The 27,157-nt window shown below is 34.6% G+C and overlaps 1 protein-coding gene across 1 annotated transcript in view; it reads right to left on the bottom strand.

The window, feature by feature from the left end:
• The window catches only part of LOC145292241 (putative aminopeptidase PLBD2), a 351,318-nt gene extending 330,042 nt beyond the window's left edge, over window positions 1-21,276 (bottom strand). The window contains exon 1 of the mRNA XM_080138585.1: window positions 20,272-21,276. Coding sequence (XP_079994711.1) covers window positions 20,272-20,588 — 317 coding nt within the window. The 5' untranslated portion in view covers window positions 20,589-21,276. The remainder of the gene's footprint in view (window positions 1-20,271) is intronic.
• Window positions 21,277-27,157: the final 5,881 nt, after the last annotated feature.

The raw sequence follows: 27,157 nt of genomic DNA, 5'->3' as shown, positions 1-27,157 counted from the left end.
ATGGACCAGCGTGAAAGGAAAAACTGAAACGCCTAAATAAAATGAACATTATTTCCTCACCCTCGAGGCAGGAGTGAACGTGTACATCCTTGAAGAAGTCCCCCTCACCTTCCTCGATTCAAAACATGAGCAAAGGAACCGCCGGAAGGAGGGTCATCTGTTAATCGTTCTTACTGTGAGAAGTCGACGGTGGTATTAGACGTGAGAAAACGTAGCTTCCACTAGGAGACACATCGCTAGCGAAACACATGTACACCCAATAAGAACTGAAAGAAAAATACCAGATTTACCCGAGCAAAATACATTTGCGCTGATAAAAACTTTCCAGGACTCACCTATAGTATTCATGTATTCATTTTTTTTTCATTTAACATTCTTTCATTTTTTGATTATTTCAGTGTCCCAAATTATAGTTAGGAAAATATGCTTATTTTTGCTATGTCTATGCTCGTCATCTCCCTTAGATTGGAGTTCTGTTGACGTAAGTGCCTTTCCGTTTCTTAGCTAGCATTAATTTTTAGCTCCAAAAAATGTTTCCAAAATTCTCACTCCACGTTTGTCTTGTTATTTTCATGTGCATTCCATAAGTGTCTTGAGAAGAGGTATCCCCTTTCACTTCCCGTTCATTTTTTTTATTTTCATCACTTAATTTAGTGCAGTTCTTTTGGTGCTAACTGTACATGTAAAATTGTGCTTACAGATTTACAATCATGGGTAGATTTGTGAAAAAAAACGCAAGGTAGATGTGAATGAAGAGACACGGGATATGGAGCAGTTTATTATTGAAGCGGCAGCCACTACAAGCGACGCAGCCCCGTTGAAATTATCAAGAAATTATGGAATTAATCTACAACTTAAAGTTCGTCAATACTGTGAGAATTATATTGCCATGGGATTTACTTGGACGGGAAACCCAGAGTATCCTTCACCTTTGTGTATTATTTGTGGGGAGAAACTGTCTAACAGTGCAATGGCACCAGTCAAACTGAAACGATACTTAACAGCTAAGCATCCAGAGTTGTCGAGCAAAAATGAGCAATATTTCAAACGAAAACTAACATTAAATAAAAGTCAAGTTTCTGTTTACCAATAAGTTCAAGTTGAGTGACAAAAGACAAGAAGCAGGTTATGATGTGGCAGAGATAGTTGCAAGAAAAATGAAATCTCATACCATCGCATGGAATCTCATACCATCAGACCCGCATGCCAAGAAATAGTAAGGACAATGTTTGGAGAAGAGGCTGTATCAGAGGTAAATAAAATTCCACTTTCTGACAACACAATAAGTAGGTGCATTCAAGACATGTCAAGAGACACTGAATGCAATCTTAAGTTAGAAATACTGAAACATAATTTATTTGCACTTCAAGTTGATGAAAGTACAGACATTAATGGCAAAGCACAAGTTCTTGTATTTGTTCGCTTTATTAATGATGAGGATATCATAGAAAACTTCTTGTGTTGCAAAGAATTGACAGCCACAACAAAAGGACACGATATATTTTACGTTTTGAATTCGTATTTAAAGCATTTAGGATTAGACTGGAAAAACTGTGCTGGTATTTGTACAGATGGTGCCCTGGCAATGACAGGCTTTGTCCCAATCGCACAAAAACAAAATCCCAATATTTTCCAGACTCATTGTTTCATTCATAGAGAAGAACTTGTTGCTAAAACTCTCAGATCTAAACTAACATCTGTATTGGATACGGCAGTGAAAATAGTTACATCAAGATGAGACCACTTAAATGTCAACAGTTTGCTGAACTTCGTGAGGCTATGGATGCAGACCACTCTACTTTAATTCAGTACACAGAAATACGATGGTTGTCAAGGGCGAAAATATTATCTCGTTTATGCGAATTAAGAGATGAGTTGTTGACATTTTGTTTGCAAGAAAATCTGAAAGACTTTGTACAATGTTTGAGTAATGGTACACGGTGTTCGAAGTTAGCATATCTTGCTGATATATTTCATGAGCTAAACCTCTTGAACAATAGTAGGCAGGGCAGACTGATAAAATAAATGCTTTTCAGAAGAAATTGACAATATGGAAGAAACACATAAGTGCAGGAAATTTGCAAACGTTTCCATGTATTTTTATAAGAGATTGTCAAGAAATGAGACCACTAATTTGGGACCATTTGGATGCTTTGCTAGCAAGTCTTGAAAAATATATTCCATCGATAGCTGTTGATCAGTATGACTGGATTAGAAACTCATTTGTAGAATTTGAGCCACATTAGCAGAAGAGGAAGAACTTGCCATTATTCTAAATGAGAGGACATTAACGTTGAAGCATCCCGAGCTTAACTTGAATGCATTTTGGTTACTGGTTAAAAAAGAATATTGTGCAATTGCTCAGAAAGCGCTACAAGTTCTTGTGCAATTTTCAACATCTTATTAGTGTGGATTTGGATTTTCAGCTCTGACAACCATTAAACACAAGAAACGAGCACAATTGCTCTATGTGGAATATGCACGTGTGTGTGTCAAAAACACGACCCAATATTAAAGAGTTGTGCAAGAAACACCAAGCTCAAGTTTCCCATTGAGTTGTTTATGAGAATAAATAAATAAGAAATGTACTCTATTCAAACATGTAGAATTTTGTTTTCATTACATATAAGATAAACGTGTTAAACATGAGTATTTTTTATTTTATTTAAAATGCTGTTTTTTTCTTCATACAACTAAATCATTGCATAGGGGTTCCATGAGCCCGGAGAATGTTTCCAGGGTTTCTACACCAGCAAAAAGGTTGAAAAACACTGATCTACAAACTTTTGTATGGGTTGTCTACAATATATGGTGAATGCCAATGATCTATCACTTGCTTTTGAAACAATGCAGACCTATTTATTAATAGGGCTATCATAAGGGAATATTCTTTTCATTATTTTGACTCTCGAGTATATATCAGTTAATACCTTATATGTATTTAGATAGTGATGTGGCTCTCGATTGATTAACTGTGTCTGATATATACTTGAGAGTCAAAACAATGAAAAGAATATAACAGACGTTACAAAACTACTTGTATCACTAAATAAATAGAAAACTAAACTCATTTGTCTTTATAAATTTACTATAATTGTAATGCCATTCCCACAAAAAGGACAGCAACGGATTTCCAGAGAGAGAGAGAGAAAGAGAGAGAGAGAGAAAGAGAGAGCGAACAAATCTTTACTATTATATAACAGGAACTTTGTGCGACTATTTGGGTGTTCGTTCCCTATGAACTTGAAAACGGTTTCCTCATTTTTTATGAAATTTCACATTAAAGTACTTTATGTGTCTGGCAGTTTGATTTGGGAGCACCGAGGAGAGTTCTAGGGTTTGTGTTGGAATGTCTCCGATAAGTATCAATAATCAAAATAATCCAATGAAAGAAGGAACAGGCGATTTGACCAAAATTGAAATCTTGCACAGCCCAACATCACAAATGCATTTGAGAAGTTTTATTAGCGCACGAGCTGAAAGGCCCAACATATAAAATCAACAGTAATTCATTTTATATGACAGTGGCGCATGTTCAAAATGAATGTTCCTGTTTAAAGCACAATTTCACAATGATACTTGACTTTTTCATTTTGAACTTAAATTCAAGCCATTATCACTGCCCAACCAGTAATTCCGGACATATAAAACCACCAGTAGTTTTTGATATGATAAGGACGAGTTTGAAATGAATGTTTACGTTTAGAGCACAATTGAAGCATGATACTTGACTTTTGCATTCTAAACTTTAATTCATTATATATAAAAATAATTTTATAAAATAAACAGTAGGTTCTCTACAGTGCAATGTAGATTACAATATATTTGTAACTTAGTCACTGTGAGAGGTATGTGAAGCTTCCGTCATTTGTATTGCAATGGATTCCCAATTAGAGCAGGCAATGGATCAGCTTGATTGGAAAGTGATTTCGATGCCAATAAAAAATATGGGAGTGTGAAACATTCGTTGATCATCATTCAATCCCGGGTAACATCGGGTCACACTGATAGTGATCGCATAAGTTTAACTATTCGTTTCAGCACAACTAAACCTTTTGGGATTACTTCATACCCAAATCAGTCTAGGTGGTTTGGGGTGTTTTGTTTTATGGCATATCAACATTTTTCAGTTATTTAATGCCGATTCCAATAATTTTAGAAAAAAAAAACAAAAAAAAAAAAACGAAATTATGCTACAATTTTTTCTATCTTTAAATATTTATTCAAGGCGTTTAGTTTGCCTTTTATGTATAGGAAAATTGCTTTTTATTTTGCAGAACATGATTGGGTCGAAATTTTCTTTTCATGTGGACGCCATCTTCATAACAAGAGTATGTAAATCTGTATTGACGAATACAGAGTTACTTACCCTTGTTTGGAACATCATTATTTGTAAAAAAAAAAAAAAAAAAAAGAGGGGGCATGGTTTAAAATAAATCAAACAACAAGTTTCAAATAAAAACATACTATTGGGCAATGCTGAATAAGTATAGTTAGTATATTTCTAAAGTAGTATGCACAGAAAGAAAAATACAAAATAGATTACATTGCCTTTCCTTTTCGTTTTGTTTTACCTTTTCCTTTGCCGCTTTTCTGCTTAAAGCAACATTCGAACAAAAGTGGAAAGAGGGGATACTATAATATTGTCATCTCCCCCAAAGTGTTAGGAAGTGAAAAAAAAAACTTTAAAAAAAAAAGGGGGGGCGGGGAACGGAACGAAACTATAGGAAGTGAGATTAGTAGAAAGACAGTGGAGGAAAGGGGTGGTTCACCAAGATACACAAAGAGAAAAAGGGGAATTAATCCAGGTATGCGAGTAACTAAAACAAAGAACCGAACGTAGAGGTCAATATATTTAGTGTAAGTTTATGGACAGTTGAAGAGTGGGAGCGAGTTTTGTGACAGTTTACAGTTGGTGGCGGCTGACGGTAGGTTGTGGCTTAGAGCACATGAGAGGGATAAACTGAGGGTCGATGGTATCACACACTTCAAGAATCCAACGAATATTTACAGAATGTACTGGAATCTTGATTCGCTATGGTTTGTTTATCTTCATACTTGCGAACTAGTGTTCACCCTGACCAGTCGCCAATGTGTGGGAGACAATAACACAGTCGTAATGAGAACCAAAAGAAAAGAAAAGAAAAGACAAAGAAAAATATGGCGCATAACGTTGGCACAGCAATTGTTGAGATGTTTTCACACAATCTGTCGTCTGCAAACCGGGTCACATGATTGATTCACTATTAAATATGATCTAACGTCAATTGAACAATTAGAACGCTTCCCCATGCGAGTTAAACCGTCGGCTGAGAGAACATTGTAGTTTCAGAGAAGACCATTCTTGATAATGAGAAGGTGCACTGCTCCAGTTAGTGAAAGAACCATAAAGTCTACAGGTTTGAGCAAATCCCCATGAATTAAACAGATTTAAAGTTTTGGAAAATATTTAGGGGATGGGGCCTCTTAGAGCTATTGATCTGGGAGAAAGAGTCGATTTTAGAGAATTTTTTTAAAGGAAAAATTTTAGGTCTCTACCTAAATATGAGAGAGCGATAGAAATGTGATATAAACACAAATTAATGTATATTTACGACAATATAAAATAGTTATGCATGTGTGTATGTGTGTGCTCCTCTTTTTCGTTGGGAAGTTAAAAATCACATTTCTTAACTAACGCGCACGCACTATTATAAACATAAAAAATGGTCCATAAAAAATCCAATCATTTGAAGCCTCTAGCGCCGCTAGAAAGACAGACTTTTATACATTAGATTTACTTCTTCATTAGGAGGTGAGATACAAGATCAAATGTGAGTTTGATGAAAGTGTTTCTATTGAACAAGCTAGATTCAAACTTGGGAACTCAGATTTTCAATCTGTACCATAAACCACTTAACCACTGTCACCTCTTTTTTTTTTTTTGATATTATGTAGATTCTCTAACCTTTCTTTCTATAGGAAATACAAAAACACACACACAAATATCGAGTTTTATATATTTTTGTCTTTTTAATTAAATTTGTTAAAATATTAACACCCACCTCCGCCAGAAAAAAAAACAACAAAAAAACTAATTCATAGAGCACTGAAAGAGATGCTTATCTTTAAAATCAAAAAGACATATCTGATATAAATTTTGAAAACCAGCACCAAAGAGCATTTAAGTTAAGGAATTAAATGTTGCTTCTGAGTTGCCAATTTTAATTAGTTAATGTTGATATAATGCGAACCAGTTTATCAATGTAATTTTACTAAAAGAAAAAGATGCATTCCTTTTAGATGATTTTTCTTTTTAGGTGTTTATTTAAAAATGTCTTTATATTAGCTGTTGAATCGGATTAAGTATTTTTTTTTTTTTAAATAAATTGTATCAAAAGTTTGATTTGTCAGTTTAATTCTATTTATGTCCAACTTTTAAAATTCCAACTGATAGAATTTGATATATGTACCTCATCCATCGTGGGAAACTGGCATAAAGTAAATGTTAACTCTGTAGACTTTGTCTTTCACTGTTTATGAAAGGAAAAAAAAAACTAACTTTTTATGTATTCGGAGTGGAATAAAACGACAAATTTGATAAATTCAAGGAAGTGCATCTAATTGGCTTAAAATGTTTTATTTGAATTTTTTTATTTTTTCACAAAAGTCTATACGTCAAGCTATATGCGGCAAAACGATTTAAACATTTTCATTTTAGGCACCGAAGGGTAAATTTTTTTAAAATTCCATTTTCACACCAAACAAGGAACAATGCCACTTTTGATGTAGGGGGCTACTATCAGGGACATAAGTTGCAGGGATACTATGTAGGGAGTTGAGCAGCAACATTACACTTAGACTTATGAATGTTGGTACAGTTGAGAAAACAAGAACCCGAAAGGGAGTTCCAGAGTCTAGCAGTTCTGAGGAAGAAACTATTAGAGTAGGTCTTCTTAGGCCCAGGGATCTCTACTGTGTAGGGGTTAGATTTTGCTGATTGTCAGGTTTGTCGGGGGTATTTATGTCGAGTGGATACAAGGAATTGTAGTTCATCATAGAATCCACCATTAAAATACTTGTAGAGCAGGCAGAGGAATGCAATATTCCATCAATGGCACATAGGTTGAAGCTTAGATGACAGTCCAGGGCCTATCAGGTTGGTGACTCTTTTGAACCTTTTTCAGAAGTGAGAGACTAGTAGCAGATGCATCAGCCCAAATGCGACAACAATACTCTATACATGTGCGAATGGTGGCCTTGTAGAGATACAGGATACTTTTAGGCATAAGTAACTTTCCAGCACAGTAGAGAGAGCTCACTGTCTTCACAGCAGCTTTTGCAATGCTCTCGATGTATGTTCCAACTCATGTTTCCCGTGAACGTTAAACCAAGGAGTTTGAAAGAAGTACTGACAGGTAATGTACCTTTAACCATAGCTATTGGTAGTTGAGAAGGTTTCTTGTAATTGTTGAAAGAAACAAGCTTGATCTTGGCAGTATTGAATGTGACCATTCATTTTTGTCCCCATTCCACTACAGATTTGAGGTTTAGAAATGTGTTCATTTGTTTTCCTGTTGTGCCTGTTATAGAGTGTGCTGTCATCAGCAAATATACCCATCTCAGAGACTATTTTATCAAGGAGATCATTTATGAATATTAGGAATAATAAAGGTCCAAGGATAGACCTCTGAGGTAAACCTACATTTATATCATATTGTTTAGATGTACGACCGTCGAGGACAACCTGGATTCTTCTCTTATTTAAGAAGGATGTTAAGTATTCGTTCAATGATACCATATGATGTGATTTTCCTGAGAAGACCATCGTTCCAAACCCTGTCAAAAGCCTTAGATATATCTTGGGCTACCGCTCTACCCTCCCCTGCTTTGTTCAAGGTATGGTATATACTTTCAGAGATTACAGTTAGAATATCTGCTGTAAAACGGGCTTGCTTGAATCCATATTGTTGATCAGTCACAAGTTTAGCAGCTGTAAGGTGATGGACTAGAGCTTGGTTTATTATGAACTCAAATATTTTGGCAAAAAGCGGGAGGAGGCTAATGGGGCGAGAATTTAATGGGTTAGTTCTTTTGCCAGAATTCTTGTAAACTGGTACCACAGAAGCAGTTTTCCAGCAGTCAGGAAAGCAAGATTTATTAAGGCATTTGTTGTAAAGTTTGGAGAGGACTGGAGCAACCTCAGCAGAGCATTTTTTAAATAGCACAACATGGATGAGACCGGGTTCACATGCTTTTGAGGTGTCTAGGTTTTTTTATATCATGCACCTGAGAAAGGGTAATTTTCAAATCATCCAGTGTGGCGCCAGTCCACAAAGGAAAGTCAGGAAGGGAGTGGTTTACTGGGTTCAATGTGGAGTTTGAGGCAAACCGACCAGCAAGAATGTTAACCTTCTCGGTTGCCGTGCAAACAACCTCATGATTGTTGGATAGTGGGGGAATTGTTGATTGCCCATTATTTACTAAAATATGTTGCTATGTTGCTCACTACGTGTTTGCATCCTATAACTGTATAGAAATAGAAACAGTATTAACTTTTCCAAATTTATTATAACTTTATAACAATTTAGTTCAGTTAATAATTTAATGACTAAATGATACCATAATTAAATTGAATTACGATGTAGTGTAGTTAAATGAAGAAAACAAATGGCGAAGAAAAAAAGTTTACAACAAATAACTTGTACTAAATGGGAAAAAAATTTAATTGAATGTAAAAAAAAGTTCATGTTGAGTTGTCCTCATAAAGAATCAAATTCTACCCAACTTTACATCATCAACGCTCTGTTCCTCATCTAGCATCAATTGAAATGGATGGCTCTCGTCTTGGGGAGGCTTCATGTTTTGACAAGCTCTTGGGTTTGACCTTTACTTCTGATCTGAAATGGAACACGTATATAAAGTCTGTTGCCCGAGCCGCTGGGAAAATGGTAGGATCCTTCTACCGCTCCAGAAGATATCTCACTACTGATGCAATTCTCTATCTCTATAAAAGCCAAGTACGTCCAAAGATGGAGTACTGCTGCCACATCTGGGCTGGAGCTTCAAAAAACAGCCTATCCTGCCTTGACAAAGTACAAAATAGACTTTGTGGCTTAATGGGGGATGCTCTCTTCTCTTCCCTGCAACCCCTCTCCCACAGAAGAGACGTTGCGAGCCTGTCTTTGTTTTATCGTTATTTCCATGGCAAGTGCTCGTCCGAGCTCCAATCTCTGGTTCCCCCTCGACAATCCTTCATGATAAACACCAGTCTAGCTAAAACCATTGTCAGTAATTTCCCCCACTCTTTATCTGTGCCTAAATCAAAACGTAGATTCCATGAACATAGCTTTTTCTGAGAAGTGCACGTCAGTGGAATTCTCTTCCGTTTGCCTGTTTCCCACCTGACTACAACTTGGACATCTTCAAGTCCAACATAAACAAATTCCTGATTAATTGCCCCCTTAAGTAAGACACTTTATCAAATCTCCAATACCAACTATTACTACGATATTATCCCATTGATTATTGTACACAAAATAACCCTTATCTCCGTGTGGCTTGATAAGTGGTGATCCCCATGTAAAAAAAAAATTACACCATTAACGATTACTAAACTGCCAATTTACATTCATTAACCCTTATCCTTGAGTGGCTATAAGGCCTTGATAACTGGCGACTCCCAGGTAAAAAAAAATCCTATCAATTTGTGTATTTCTTTAGGTTTGTAAATTTCTTTAAGTTGTTGTTTAAAAAAAATGTACATTTTCTATCGCTGTCTCAAAGACTCTAAAAACAATGTCGACAACGCGGTAGAGTGGTTCAGTACAGTGCAACGTATTTTGCAATAAATAAGAACTTGAAAACGGATTCAATGTTAAAAATATACAGATCGGCCGCAATTTTTATTTCACTTAGTAAGAAAAAGAAAATCTGAAAAAAAAAAAAGGCACCTTAAAATAGTTCCAAAAAAGAAAAAAAAACTGAAAAGCTACACAGGTCGATAGGAATTAAATTTTCTTTGGTTTGGTAAAAAAAAAAAAAAAAAAAAAAAATGTAACGTCACCTAATATCCTATCAATACGAATATATGAATAAAAATGAAATAATTAAAAAAAAAAAAAAAAAAAAAAAAAACAGCATATGTAATTAAAAAGCAAAGAAAAGAAAAAAAAAAAAAACAAATGCGAAACAAAAAAATGAAAGTCCCGGACAACGTCGGATATATACAATTATACAATTTGACCCACAGAAAAAGATAACTTATACTTTGGACTGTTTATTTGTGGAAAACAATAAATCGCGATTACAAAGTTTTAACTTAAAAAATATGCAAAAAAATAAATAAATAAATAAATAATGATAATACTAAAAGAACATCCTTTGTATTCAAAATGTTTTTGTTACGTCCACTCCAAGCCATATGACGGCCTATATTTGTAAATCCGGGTCAAAGATCATTATTGTTTTTATTCAGATTTTACTTTTTAATGGTTCATTTAGCATTGTTCGAATGGATGATGGGAGTGATAATGTTTCAAGCACGGCAACAGTAACAGTCAATTTGTTGCCGGTAACATTGCAAATTCATCATCATCATGATCATATTCTATGAATCCGAAGATTCTAGTGTTGGCATTGGTTTCCCTGATATTTTTCTAGTCATAATTATTTCCAGAAAGACATTAGGTACTTACGTGAAAGTTGGCAACATCTTAAGTGAAAGTGATTTTATTTTTGTGGAACGAACTTAATTAGGTAGTCAATCCGTGTTGTTAATCACTTAACCATCGTAAAAAAAAAAAAAATTTAAAAAAATAAAATAAAAGCTGATATTTTGTCATAATCATGAATTACTTAAAAAAAAATAGCTAAGTGATCGACTATAGTCGAGGGAGACCCGAATGTTCCTCTTTTCATTAGCTGCTACAGCGTGGTGTAGGGGAGGGCCATATTTAATTCCCATGATTACTCAATTTGCCCTTCATTCTCCCCTCAGTATTTAGTAAGGGGGCATCAGGTACTATTTTTAATGACTTTAGTACGGCTAAAGAGAACTGATCCCCACCCTCCCCGGTTCATTAGCAAACACTTACTATTATGCCAAATTTGCGGATTTTGTTGAGTTTGAAAAAAAATAAAAGAACAAATGAAAGTGTCTGGGGTCTTATTTTGCAAAATAATTTTCTGCACAAGTATTAAAAAATAAAAGATGCACCCCAAAGTTTTTAACCAGAAAAAACAAAACAAAAAAAAACTGCAGTGGTAAAGCGGCAAACGTTTTTAATGAATCCATCGAAAGGAATTTGTTTTTACCTTCAAAATTAAAACCATACACACACAAAAAAACTATATTTACGGAAGTATTCTTTGTTAAATTTACTTTTTGATTTAGGAAACAAAGAATATATTTTTTAAAGGATATTTCGTTTCTTTACGTTCGAATACATCTATCTATCTATCTATCTATCTATCTATAAAAGTGAACGTGTCTGTGTGTGTGTCTGTGTACATTTCCCTACGCAATAACTGTCAATTTTTCGTGTACAGATTCGAAATTTGATATACAGGGTACTGAGATTTGGGGAAATCGATGTGATTGGTTTTCGGCCAGAAATTTGGCTGTTAAGGGGTCAAAGTTCAACGATTTGACCTTTGAAAACTCCTCCGACAATTTGGGGTCTAATCACTTGAAATTTTAGATATAGGTTCCTTGGACATGGATCTAACTTAATAACTTGATTTGAGCCCAAAACAATAATTTTTAAGAGGTCAAAGTTAAAAAAAATTGACTTCTGCAGTCTCTACCAAATTACTCAGACAATTTCTTGTCTAAAGATTTGCAATTTTACATAAAGGGTATTCAGAGATAGGGCAAGCTTTTTAATCGATTTGGGTCGAAAATGTTTAGTTAATAATATATAATTGTATGTATGTATGTATGTTTGCATGTCTGCTTAAAACTTTCGACAGAGGCGACGGATTTTTACAAGATTAGTACAGTTTTGAAGTTCGACTTTTCAGACGACAAATATCGAAAAAATTGGCTGAAAATATTAATATTTTCACCTTCAACTGGGCACTTTTCTACGGGGGGGGGTTCGCTTTTTTTCGCCGATATTTTCGAAAGTCATCCTCTCCTTTCGATTGTCTAGCCTTAATTTAAACCTACTTCTCTTCCGGTTTGGCGGTGATCGTTACAGCAAAAACGTCAGTTCCCCCTCCCGTTCTTTTCCTCCTTTGCGGTACGGGTTCGAGCCTGCCTTCCTACTACCACTTTTATTTATTTATTTTTGCTCAACAAACATACACCTCCAAACACCCGGGCAACGCCGGGCTGAAATGCTAGTACATTAGAAATGTGTCTTAAGCATATACAAAGGAAGGGTTTAACCTAAGGTCAACTGGGCTCTTGTCCTGTAAGTGCCTACCCATTGGCTGATTAGGAGGGGCACGATGGAAACTAGGAAGCTGATTGGCTAACTAAAAACTCTATAGAATGTGCGTATATAAAAACGAGAGATAACCACAACTCTTCATATAAGCCTGACGAATCCTAGCGTGGATGAAATGCAGAATATTCTGTGTAGCTTAATTACTATATATATTTTTATAACTTACAACTTAGCTCCACCTATATATTGAGCATTGTTGAAGTAAATACTTAAAGTTTACGCATAAAAGTATACTTTCGTGTATTGATTTATGTGATTAAATGAAGTAGTAACACACACACACACACACAGGTATTTAATGATATTCAACAAATGTTTCACACTCCCATATTTTTATTGTTATCAAAATCGGTAAAATCGCCCATTTTCCAATCAAATCGATCCTAGTTGGAACTCATCGCTGTGTACCAGGAGAAAGATTCACATGCTTCTTCCGCAATGACTTCGTTCACAATACATTGTAGTCTACATTGCACTGTAGAGAACCTACTATTTATTTCATAAAACTATTTTTTATATATAATAACTTGAATTAAAGTTTAAAATGCAAACGTCAAGTATCATGCTTAAATTGTGCTTTAAACAGAAACATTCATTTCGAATGCGCCTCTGTCATATAAAAAAACTACTGTTGATTTTATATATCGGGCCTATTGGCTTGTGTTGGAATAAAACTACTCAAATGCACTTGTGATATTAAGCCGTGTTAGTTGTTAACTTTAGTCAAATTTGCCTGTTCCTCCTTTCATCGGATTATTTCGATTATTAATACTTATCGAAGACAATTCGATACAAAACATCCGAGAACACTGCCAGGAACATAAAGTACTTCGTATAAAATTTCATACAAATCTGCTCAGCCGTTTCAGAGTCCATGCGGAATAAACGTACAGATAAACTTTCTTTTAAGTAAAAGAATATTATATATATATATATATATATATATATATATATATATATTATACAAATAAATTTTAAGAACTAATCATTTACGGAAACTGCAAAAATTCAATCGAAACAAAAATTTAGTGTACGATCGTTTCAAGACACAATGGGTTTTTATGGACATCGGGTCTCATTATCAGCACAGGGAATTGATACCAAGTTCAAAGTTAAAAACATAGTATCATAATTATATTGAGACATTCAAAAGCTATACAGCAAAGCGAAACAGAGAGAGAGAGAGAGAGAGTGGGTTATATTAATGTAATTACAACTTAGAACCAGTTACAGAAAATCAATATATATATATATATATATATATATATATATATATATATATATATATACTCACATACAAACACATTTTTTTTATTAGAGTGGCGGATGATCAACAGAAACGCTAAATAGCTAGATCAATACACATTAGGTTTAATTCAGGCGACAACGCATGTTTATAGCAGGGTGTATATTCGCACATGTTAAGATTAAATTGCAATTGCAACAAACATTATCTTGAAACAGATAAAAAAGAAAGAAAAAGAAACCGCATATGTTTTGTCAAACGTGTGTGCCATAAGGAATGGGAGACTGTGTTTTTTTTTACAGTTAAGTCACCACTTATCAAAGCCTAACAGTCATTCGAGGATAAGGGTGAAGGAGTCTAAGGTGCTCATTAAGACAAGTGTAGTGATGGAAATTAGGTAGAACTTGATTATTTAAGGGGACGGTTTAACTTGTTTACATTGGACTTCAAAGCGACCATGTTGTAGTCAACTGAAAAGCAGGCTTGCAGTACAGAATTCCACAGGCAAGCAGTTAGTTCTAGGAAAGAAGTTGTGTTCATGGAATTTGCATTCAGATTTAGGCATAAATAGAGAGTGGGGAAAATTGTTGACAGTGGTTGTCGCTAGACGAGTGTTTTGTGGAAGTTTGGCAGGGAAGAACATAGCTTGAAGCCGAGTCGAGCAATTGTCATTAAATTAACGATAGAGTTGAAATAAACTCGTACCATCTTTTCTGTTAGAAAGAGGTTGCAGGTAGGAAAAAAAAGACATCACTTTCTGTCAAGAAAGGAAAAGGTGTTCGAAGTAGCTCCTTCCCAGAACATTTTGTTTGTTTTTTTCGAGATTACCAATATAAGGAACAAGTAAAAATTAAAATGTAAACAAACAAAATACTAGTTTATTTCACGTGAACTTTTAAAAGTTATTTGATCATTTGTTAAAAATTAAAATTAATTTTGGAAAATAAAAATAAAAATGAGCCAATATCATACGCGGTACCCACATGCTATTGGCGTACTTTTGTATGCTCTGTCTACTTAACATCTGTCAGGTTAGGATGAAGCTGCACAAAATGCAAACTAAACGCCAACGTGGAATGCATTGCAGAATGGTGGATAGCTAGCTGTGAGAGTGTGTAGAATTCTTTTATGGAAATCGCTCCAGACAAGGTATAAAGTCACTTGATGTAAGGAGCTAACAAGAACGAAAAATTATCATCAAAAAGATAGATGTCGACTGAGGTCTTGAAAAGACGAAGGTTATAGATAGGAGAGAAACACTCAACAAGAACAGAATTCCGCAAGTCTGCGATTTGTAGAAAAAAGCTACTTGAATAGAGCGATCTATTACAACGAGAAATCAAAATAGGGAATTGACGAAAACCACTAGACACGAACGAGTGAAAACTGGAACAAACATGTGCCAAGAATTGGCCTAAGTGCCTTGTGGAATAGATTAGCATATGCAGAGTTTAGGTTCGAAAGCTATAACGGTTAATGGAATAGGAAGGGAAGAAAAATGATTTAACATTATTATATAGATTATGCGAATATATATTGAAGGTATTGCTGCATCGGTTGGAAAAAAAAAAGAATAAGGAAGAAAAAAGGAAAAGAAATTATTGATCGATCTCACATTGTTACCCTAAATATATTATCGACTCTATTAATCAACCAATTGTCAACTAAAAAGAATGCTTGTTCTAATTGTAGCGCATTGACAACTCCCAACAATGCTGTTTGTTTCAGGTGTTCAATTTTGTTCTCAGCGAGCTAAAAAAAAAAACAAACAAAAACGCTATAACACGAAATACACGAACGTTTCAGAAATGTTCAATAGAAAAGGGAATAGTTCAGCAATGGAAATGCTTTGTGCGAAAAACCGAGCTAGTATACCAACTCGTGTATATCTCAGTCATTTCAGGGTTTCACGCTACAAATATATATAACTACACCAACAACACCACTGCAGTGCACAACTTCACGATGATGCTTAAATAGAAAAAGATAATGACGTTAAATTTTATTTCCCTTTCTCTACAGACTGAATGTGCCTTAAGGCCGGCTAATGTGAGAAAAAGAAGGCACACAACTTTCCAATAAATGAAGAGTATCCGAGATGATTGCAGATGTTGCCGTGATCAGTACCCGGCAACATACCCTTGCTAATAATGCACTTCAAGCGAGACCGGCAATAAACTAATCCCTCCTCCCGAAGGTGTAGTAATTGCTTCCTGGTTTCGAAGGCCTGTGCCGGAGACAAAGTATCAAGTTTAATCCTAATTGTTGACATTAGAAGATCTCCGGTTCAAGTGCGTGGAAAGTAAAAATAAAAAATAAAAATAAAAACGCTACTTCAATAAAAATCGATCTATTAAAAAACTTTTAAAAAAAAACTGTTGCACTGTAATAGCCAAATATCTATAAAAGAATTAGAGGCTCTTTAAAACAAGTTCTTAGTTGGTTTCAATTCATATCACACACAAAACAAACTCTAAATAACTACGATATTTGTATAGATCAGCCCCCATGGCTACAAATATTGGCTCCGTAAAGCCCAATAACGTAAAAGTGATAACACAAAAACGAAACGGAAAACGAAAAAAAATTACTTTTTTAATTTTTTTTAATTTACTATTCATATATTTGATATTTTGGAAACTAGTGCAGTTTTATCACCACCAAACAAATTAGCTGTTGTCAATTTAGGAGAGTTCCATAGAGTTAACAAAGCACCCCTCTTCTCTATTTTAAGAATGGCTTCTTTCATTTGCTTGGTGTTAAACTGTACAAGTGCCTATTATTTTTTCTTTTTTTTTTCTTTTGCAAATTGTTTATTTTTATTGTTTTATATATATATATATTTATTCAATTACGCGGACTTTGTACATTTTGACATTTCACTCGAATATGCTCTTTTCAAGCATATAAACATTTTTGCAAAAAAAATTGAAGAGTCATTTCGCATTGTTGGGAACGGGGACAATTTCTTGAATTTAGTAGACAAGGACACAAAGGCTACAACAAACAACGTCGAAAACAACAAACATAAATGAAAGATAAATAAATGATTATCTTGAAACTTTTCAGCTTTAATAATAATAATAATAATAATAATATAGTGTCGGCGCAATACCAAATAGTCGCCAAAGGTCAAGGATGGAAAGACAGAAGAGAGAAAACACTAACCAGACCCCCCACTAGAGAAGTGCGAAGAGAACTGAGGCCTTGGGGGAGACTTATTGCCACCTAAATTCCAGTAAAGACTAATGGTCGCTGTAAACGAGTGGTAACGATTGTTGCGATTATGCAAGTAAATTGGCAAAGGTTACTGAAAGAGGAGGAGAGTCCTGGAAATCTGGGGAGACTTGTTGTCACTCAGACTCCATGGAACACGACTAATTGTTGTCAGTAATCTCTGATGATGGTCTCTGTGAACCCTAGCGAGTAAATAATAATAACAACAACAACATGCTATTGTTTGGTCCATGGTAACTTGAGAATTTATTACTATTTTGAACTTTTCAGCTTTCAGATGGCTGCCATTGAAACACTATCTTAACCAAATTAGTTCTTGTTTGATAAGAACTAATTTGGTTAAGATAGTGTTTCAATCGCAGCCATCTGAAAGCTGAAAAGTTCAAAATAGTAATAAATTCTCCGCATGACTAAAAATAAAAATGACATTAGTAAACGGTAATTACAAAAAGCAACAATTTACAAAAAAATAAATAAATACTATAGAAAAATGCCTCAAAATAAAGTATGATTTAAGTAAATTGATAATTTTTTTTTTATTTTCATTTTCCGTTCCAGGAACTAGTGTTTTTTTTGTTTATTATTTATTTTTATTACATTTTCACCCCAAACAAGGTACACTTTGGTGTAGGGGGCTATTATCAGGGGCAACAACTACTGGGGTACTATGTTGGGATTTGGGCAGCAAGATGTCGGTTCAGGTTACACTTAAACTTCTGGATGTCAGGGACCTAGAATGGAATTCCAGAGTGTGTAACGGTTCTGGGAAAGAAACTACTGAAGTAGAAAGATCTTTTACATCTAGGGATCTCTACTGTGTGGGGGTGGGATTTAGCTGCCTGTCGGGTTTGACGAGGGTGTCTACGCCGTTGAGGCACAAGTGTCTGCAGTTCGCCAGAGCATTCACCATTAAAATAGTTATAGAACAGGCAGAGGGGTGCAACATTTCGTTGATGGGACAGAAGTTGAAGCTTAGGACCTATCAGATTGGCGACTAACCTAGTCTAGGAGCGAGAGACAAGTAGTAGATGTACCAGCCCAAATGTGACAACAATACTCCATACATGGGCGAATGGTGGCCTTATAGAGGTACAGGATACTTTCGGGTGTTAGTAGTTTTCTAACACGGTAGAGAGAGCCTACCTTCTTTGCAGCGGCCCTGGCAATGCTTTCAATCTTCGCAGCGTTTTATTTTGTGTGTGAGTGTGTGTGTAAGTAATCGCCCCTCGTCTATTATATCTTGTTATGGGCATTTCCAAGTCAATATTGTCCGCCATGGGGATTGATCTATATAAGCACTAAAATTAAAATAGAAATAATAAATAAAAAACATATTCGTCGTTAACAATGTTTTAATAACTTTAATACTTGGCAATTACTTTTTTTTGGGGGGGGGGTACATAATATTTAGGCTTGCTAAGTTCTTTACGTTAGAAGGATGTACAGTGAGTGCAATGTTGTCCCTATTTACAATGCCTCCCCACAGGACAGAGTTGGACAGCAGAGCCGTTTTTTAACGGGAAGAAAAGGTACAAAAATAAAAAATTGTCTCAGTCGTGAAGGACTCTTCCTCCACTGAAAGAGAACAAGAAATGGAAGTGCAGCAGCAGTGCAGTGGCAGTGCAGCACTGCAGCATCTGAAGAACAGATACTACACTTTGATCTTGGCCTATTTAATGATGTAAACACAGAAGAGAGAGGCTAATTGACTCTAAGCCAGAAAAAAAAAAGGTACTAAGTGCACTTATTGATCCGTGCTGAAATAATAACGTTATTATTTTAAAAGCCATTCTTAACATGGGGAGGGGAGGGTGTTTTTTAACTATTCTATACTTTAACCTTACAATTGAATAATAAAAAAAAAACATATCAGAAAACTTTAATTAAACTTGGAAATACGATTTAAAATAGTGCGGATCACTAAGTGCACTACCACTAGCACCAAAAATAAAGTTGGGTACTTATGCAGAATACAGACCGTGCTGAAATATTAACGCTATTACATTTCTGAATTTTTGAGATGAGGAACTGTTATTTATATTATTTAGATTCATTGGACTACTCTTCTCATCTTGAGTGTTATGTACACAACATTTGGATCGATGTAACATCAGACCTTTTTCATGCGTATCTTGTCGAACTCGGTAATGCTTCTTCTGTCGAACTCGGGAATCTGCACAGAATTCCGAATAGAACTCTTTATTTACTTTTTGGGGTAGAATGCTCTCGTCTCGTCAGCCATTACTGGATATAAGTAATTCGCAGTTGTATTTTTCGTCGCCCAAACTGATAAAAACATTCCCGAATTCGACAAGATACGCCTGGAGAAGATCGGAGGTTACATCGACCGAAACATTGTGAAAAAATAACTCAAGATGAAAACAGGGTAAAACTATACAAACACCGTGACAGCGAATTAACCCTAACCCTAACCCTAACCCCAACCCTAACCTGTTTTCAGTAGTCCGAATAATCCAAATAGCATTTCTAAATAAATAAATAAATAAATAAATAAATAATAAACAAAATTAAAAAAATAACACTGTCCGTAAACTGCCTAAGTACCCAAACAAACTAGTGGCATTAATGCCAGAATGCCTGTACTGATTGTTAAGCTTTTGTTTAAATAGTTTCGGTCTGTTCCGTAAATCGCAGTCAGAAATATGGGTACCAAAATAACATACACACACACACACATCTATATATATATATATATATATATAAAGCATATCTCATCGAACACGTGAAATGCCGAAATAAAAACTCGACATAAAAAATATATTCGCTATATTTATAAACAAGTCGAGACGAGGCTGAAAGCACGCATAACTCACGGAATGGTTTTCTAGTTAAAACACACACACACACATACACACACAAATACACACACACAGATTTTAATAAAAGATTTTGAGGAATAATTAGGAAGCCCATCCCATTCTAAATAATTTTGGTGACTAAACCATAATTTGACCCTACACCACAATTAGGAAACAGGGTACTTGTGCAATTTAGGAATCGTGATATTTTTTTTTTTTTCTTAGATAGGATTTTATGGTATTTTTATCTATTAGATTGTTAGATGAAAATGAAAAATAGTTTAAATAAATAAATAAAATAACTCTCATGTTAAGAATGGCTTTCTAAATAACATTATTTAAGCATGGCCTGTAAACTTGAGATGGCACAAGTACCGAAAATAGACACGCCTAACTAAAAACACATAACGAAAAAGAAACAACTCGTAAACTTATTTCTTTCTATATTTTAAATAATTACTCAAGTACAAGAAATTCTTCTTTTTTTTTTTTTAAATAAATAAAATAAAATAAAACGTAAACAAATAGAACATACCCTGTTGAGTTAGTCGTATCCGTGAATACTCCTTGTGCGATCCAATTCGGAGTGGGTTCCCCTTCGTGGACAGAGTACTTGCCCTGCGCATAGGAAACATAGTAGGTTTGCTGACCGTAGACCACCGATTCGGATAGGGTGACCGCAAGAATAAAAAAGAAAAACTGAACAACGTGTTTATTTTTATTTGCCTTCATCGCCATCGGCTTTATGCGTCCGTGTACCGCCGGCGACATTGGAGTAGTGACGTTCTTTTTTCCGGCGAACCCGCTCTCTTCAAGGGAAAAGCGGACAAGAAATGATGCTGACTGGCTCATTTTATTAATGTATCGAAACTACAAACTAGAAGGCTCGGCCAGGCGTTTATATATCTATATAGGAGTTAAAATAAATCATGTGTGAACTTTCCTCCCTTCTGTCTGTCTGTATTTCTCTCACTCTCTCTCTTCAGCGTAAAAAAGCAATGTACGATCACCTTTGTTTGTGTGTCTGCCTCTTACAGAATGGAAGCAGGAGGAAGAAGCAGTAAAACTATCGTGAATACTCGTTGAGTCGTTCGGCAATCTTCGGATGTTTCCGGAACTGCATTCGCGTTATTTCTCGTTGAAGGCAAGTGCGTGATTTAAAAGCGCGACTCCGTGACAACTGTACTCTGAAAAGCGCAGGCCTAACGCGTGCATGTGTTCTTGTTTTTATTTATTTATTTTTTTAGGGGCAGGGGGGGGGGATATATATTTACGCCTTTTTTTTAAAGAAAAGGAAGTTTTGCCTTTCTGCTTCCATTTATTTTCGAAAAAAAATGTCAACAAAAAATGACGAGAAAACTATGCATGAATGTGAATGAAGTTAAAATCCATACAAAACTTTTTTTTAAAACATATTTTTAATTATTTGAAAAAAAATAAAAAAGATGTTTAGATTAACACACTTCGCTAAATCTCCTCCCCTGCTTCAATATAGAGTCTACTTTTTAGACGCTTACGGGTGAACACTCTGAAAATAAATAAACAAATAAAACTTGGCAGAAAGAAGACATTTAGAGTGCAAGATCAATGTTGTAAATAATCCTTCATTTTCGGGCCAATCAAACTTTTAACTAAATTTTTACCAAATATCCGAATGTCAAAGTCGTAAAACACATTCGTAATCGCTTCATTCTAAATTAGGCACGACCAAAACGAAGGGAGGAAGTAAGTATTTTTTTAGGGGGTCTTTCTTCAACAATCTACCAAAAATCAAGTCATTATCCAAACAATACGAAATTTTCACCGATTATTAAGTGAAGAATGAACTTTATAATGGTGTGGGTGTGCTATTTTTATAATCGACATTTATATATTTTTTGCCTACAACTCCCTTCTTTATTTGTGGGTACAAATATGCTTAAAATAATTAGCCAAAACTAAGCAAAATATATTTCATTGTGGTGAGGATCAGGATTTTAGATTATAAAAAAAAAAAAAAAACTCCGCACGTATCAGATTTTAAGGTTTAAAATCTAAATTTTGAATGTTTTATTTTTCTTGCTTTGTATTTGGAAGTGTGAAATTCGTTGAATATGTTCATGATAATTATTATTCTTTCAGATTATCGCAAAACGAAAAACAAAAAAAAAATGATGTATTTTCATTATTTTTGTGAAAAGCACAACCTATAAATCTTTGAAAAATACATTAATAATTTTCTTTTAATGAGTCCAATGTTGCTAATATACACTTAAATAGGAAATGCTTTGAAGAATCGATATATAAAAAAAATTTAAATCGATATCTGCGCATTTTACTAAAAATACGATAATTTCTTTCGGTAATTTCTTGTATATCCATCTATGGTGGCCCAAATGTGGTAGAAGATGCAAGAGTTTTTTCAACACATACGACACTTAGCATTCCAAAAATGGTCACTCATCTGGAACTGGCCAGCCTCATCGTTGCTTAACTTCGGGGCCCATATATATATATATATATCGCTTATGAAAAATTAATTAAACCTTTCACTTAATAACCAAATCAATCGTTTGTGCGAGCCTTTTCTAGTCTCGCACAAGAACACGCGTTCACATCTCAAGCCATTTTTCTTGTCATACACATACGCGCACACCAACATACACGCACACGTGCACACACGTAGATATATTCACGTTCGCGTACATACACTCACATTCACGTGCATACACACACACGCTAACGTACACACATGTACACACACATACGCGCACACGTACGCACACATGGGCAACGTCACTTCCCCTTTGAAGGAAATCCACATGCGCAAAAGACCACCGGAAACACCTATAAAAGCAAGAGAGCTAAGCTGTTTAAGCCCTTTTTCAACTCGCCTTCCTTCGGGGAGCGTGCGCCTCACGCCACCTGCTACTGTGTGGGGCAAGAGTCAACAGACAGTTCCACGCTTTCTATCTCCATGGCCTGGATTGACTTTCTCACACTCTCTCTCTCTCTCTCTCTCTCTCTCTCTCTCTCTCTCTCTCTACAACAGACTTTCCCTCTCACCAGCTAACAGCGAGAGACGCACGCCAAACTGAATTGATTTTCTCACGCTCTCTCTCTATATATACAACAATAAACCTTCCTTCTCACCAGTTAACAGCAAGAGACGCACGCCAAACTAAACACGTGCTGTACCCTTTTCTTTCATTTGTTTCTTCACGAAATAAATTTCTGTTCGTTTAACTCAATTTAACACGTTGTTCGTCTCTTTCTTGATTCAATTCATTTTTGTACGGCTGGGGGATATATATATATAATACATCCACCACACCACTACAAATTGGTGACCCGACGTGAGATGAACACGAATTTCCTTCTATACCACCAGCCCACTACACGTTAAAAATGCATGGCTATATATAGTTTATTTAGTCTCCTCTATGCATCAGTAGGTGTGTCAGAAATTTCGTGAAAAATAGTGAATAATTCCACCCCGTCTTTCCAAGCCTATAACTCCTCGAAAAATGTAATTCAAGCCATAATTTTATTTTCAATTAAAGGAGCAAGGACCAAGGTTTCATTTAAAAAAAAACAAAAAAAACAAAAACAACGGGTTTAAAAAAAAAAGGTTTTAAAATTCGGACTTTACATGTAAATTTCTAAAAAAACACTACTTTTTTGTTTTAAATTTGAATATATTATTTATTGACCTTTTCTCTTCAATTTGTGATATATAATACTTTGGTGAGTAAATTAATTATTTACTTTTTAATAGACATTTCAAAACGGAAGGCGTGAATTATTCGACCCCCTGTCTTTCCAAGCTTATAACTATTCGAAAAATGTAATTCAAGTCCTAATTTTCTTTTCAATTAAAGGAGCAAGGACCAAGATTTCATTTTAAAAAAAACAAAAGAAAAAACAAACAACGTGGTTTAAAAAAAAAAAGGTTTTAAACTTCGAAATTTGCAGGTAAATTTCTAAAAAACACTACTTTATTGTTGTTTTAAATTTGAATATATTATTTATTGACCTTTTCTCTTCAATTTGTGATATATAAAACTTTGGTGAGTAAATTAATTATTTACTTTTTAATAGACACTTGAAAATGGATGGGCGTGAATTAAAAAAAAAGTTTGTCTAAAATATTATATTCGGTTTATTGGAAAGAGCATAAAATTTCACATTGACCCTGAAAATATCGTAAAAATAGAATCAATAGAAAAATTTTGATAGATTTTTAAAGTTTAAAAATTGAAAAATATTGAGTTCGTAAAATTCATTACTGTTTTTTTAAAAATTAAAAAAAATATTTCTATTACTTTTAAAACAACTTTAATAGTTTATTTTGGAAGTATAATCCATAAAAAAAATAAACAATCCACTTTTAAAAAAGAAATTACGAGTTTTTTTTTATATTTTATTCGCAGTTTCGTGTTAGGGGTGTCAAAAATTCCTACAAAACTTATGATACACCTAATGCATCAGTATTTAATTTTTAACTACAATTAAATTTTGTTTTCATTAATTTCGCTACGCAAACCTATTGAGTGATATAAAAAGTTAGAATTGTTTGAAATACAGGTACTTTTTTTTCTTTTTTTTTACATGGGGGTCACCACTTATCAAGGCCCGAAGGCCACTCAGGGATAAGGGTTATTGCGTGTACAGTAATCAATGAGATCGTATTGTAATAATCATTAATATTGGAGATTTGATAGAGTGTCTTACTTAAGGGAGCGGTTTGTCAGGAGTTTGTTTATGTTGGACTTGAAGACGTCCAAGTTGTAGTAGCAAATCACGGTAAATGTTACCTTACGCTACAACAGAACACCGATCACACTAATTTGGATTTTTAGAGATATTCGAGGTCGATGAGAACGAAACTGATAATCAAACTCTTCGCAAAATTACCGTTTGCATGGTATGAACCCCTGAACCCTGGGATTATTTTACGCGACTTCACCGCCTGCAGTAGTGTTTTTTTACATGATGCATTCACGTAGGCACACGCATAGTGAATGACCTTATCACATCGCGAAGGAATCTTGAGCGGACATTTTAAATAACAAAGTTAAAAAATATGTGGTTCATTTTTTGTGTTACCTAGTTTTTAATGTTTTTAATTGATCTTAGAAAAGTTTTCACTAGTTTACAAAAACATTTTTATGCTTTCCGTTCTTTTTTTTTGGGGGGGGGATTCAATTATAGAGCTTATGTAGTTTAATATGTGCTTCTGCAGTTTAATTAACCGCTTTTCTGTAAGTAACGCACGGATACTTACTCAGTAGAGGCGGCCGCCACCACTACCCACAACCCTCCATCGCCCCCTTCCCCAATGTTAACGGATTTTTTGTGAAATTTTAAACGGTAGTCTACTCGGTAAATGTCGGCGCGTTATTTACGGAAAAACGGTTAATTAAACTGCAGAATCTCCACAAGTTCTATAATTGAATACTGTGAGAAATCTTTACATAGGCTTTGCGACGGGTTTGATTATTAGATTTGTTGTCAGCGATCTCGAATATTTTTAAAAATCCAAATTAGTCGGTGTTCTGTTGTGGCGAAAGGTAACATTTACCCAAATCACCCTAAATCTTGTTTAGACGAAAAAAAAATGATTTGGTTCAAAAACCTTTTAAAAATATTTTAATGTTTTCGCGATCGAGACAAACATAACGTTGAATGGTGTGGTTTTGGACAATATTAAATTAAAAATTCTATTAAAAATAGAAAGATTTATATTATTCTGCTGTTTATATGATAAAATTCAGAAAGTTGCTCAAGAATAATGGATTTTAATTTTTAATTCGTTTAAAAACATAAACAATTTGGTTTTCCTGTCACTTTTTGGCCGCGGCTACTCTAAAAATATGGTTAACTGCCCTAAAACGTTAGAATGGCTCGGAAATTGGAAATTGTTTTACGTTAAAATTATATTAGAAATATAAATTCAAAAGTCTAAATTTAAAAGTTTTTTCTTCTTTCCGATATGTTTTTCAGAGTGTTCACACGTAAGCGCCAAAAAAAGTAGAATCCGTTTTTTTGGGGGGGCGGGGGTGGGAGGAAACAGATTAGGTGGTAGTTGTTTGTGCCCCCCCCATAATACCTTCCGTAATTTATATATATTTCTTTTTTTTCTTTTCTTCTTTTTTTTTCATTCTGTTTCAGATTTTTTCCCCATGATGCTTTGAATAATTTCAATAATACTGTTCTTATCTTGGATGTCATTCTCGCAATGGGCTAAACAATCTTAAACCCCTAACCCTAATCTAACACTTCGCTTGCTTAATTGTATTTTTTAAAATTCATATTCGCTCCAAATAAGACATATTGCCACTGAGACGTAAGGGGTTACTGTGAATTAGGGGCCCACATATACAGGGACACTCTAGGCAGCGAAATATTTGTTCATATTACATTTCAAATTTTATATGTTCGTACAGTCAGAGAAGCAGGAAACGGGGAGGGAATTCCAAAGTCCAACAGTTCGAGGGAAAAAACTATTAGAATAGAAGAGTTTCCAACATTTAGTGATCTCTACAATGAAAGAGTGGGATTATGCTGCTTGTTGTATTAGTCGGGGATATTTCCGTCGAGGTGGCACCAGTGGTTTAATTCGATGGAGCACAGTCCATTAAAGTACTTAGAGATGTCTTTTTACGTTTTTTTTTTTTCATGGTTTTCAAATCGTAAACTATTTCGGCCATTTCCAGAACTGGCTTAGAATTCTCTGTCAATATTCGAGGCTGACTCTGCAAATACTGTAATTTTATAGATACCCATTCATTAAAATATAGCACTAAAACTAATTCAATGACTATTCATTAAAGTACGGAGACGTTGCTTTCTTTCTTTTCTTTTCTTTCGTTTTTTTTTGCTGTTGATGTTGTTGCCGTTGATCATGATGATGATTTTTGTTGGCATTCATTTCCCCCGATATCTTTCTATAAAGAATTCTTTGTAGAAAGATATCGGATACTTACGGGAGGCACCATGTAAAAGTTGCTAACGTCCTTAAATGCCAATGTTTCTGTGGAACAAACTGGGTTCAAACTTGGCACACCCAAGTTGTCAGCCTGTATCGTAAACTAGTGGGGCAATTATCACCGTTCTGTTGTTACTGCATTTTTGTGTGCGTGTTTACAGAACTAAAAAATAAATAAATAATATTCTGTGTTATTACAAAAATAAATAAATAATATTTAATGTTACAACAAAAATATTTAGTGTTACTACAAGAATAAATAAATAATATTTAGTGTTACAACAAAAATAAATAATATTTAGTGCTACAACAAAAATGAATAAATAATATTTAGTGTTACAACAAAAATAAATAAATAATATTTAGTGTTACAACAAAAATAAATAAATAATATTCAGTGTTACAACAAAAAAACATATTTAGCGTTACAACAAAAAGTAAATACGTAATA

Source organism: Euprymna scolopes, chromosome 1 (assembly GCF_053919585.1).
Source record: "Euprymna scolopes isolate OS-2025 chromosome 1, ASM5391958v1, whole genome shotgun sequence".
Classification (NCBI taxonomy): Eukaryota; Metazoa; Mollusca; class Cephalopoda; order Sepiida; family Sepiolidae; genus Euprymna; species Euprymna scolopes.
Note: the sequence above shows the minus strand (reverse complement) of the source record. Positions and strands in the feature narration are given on the sequence as shown.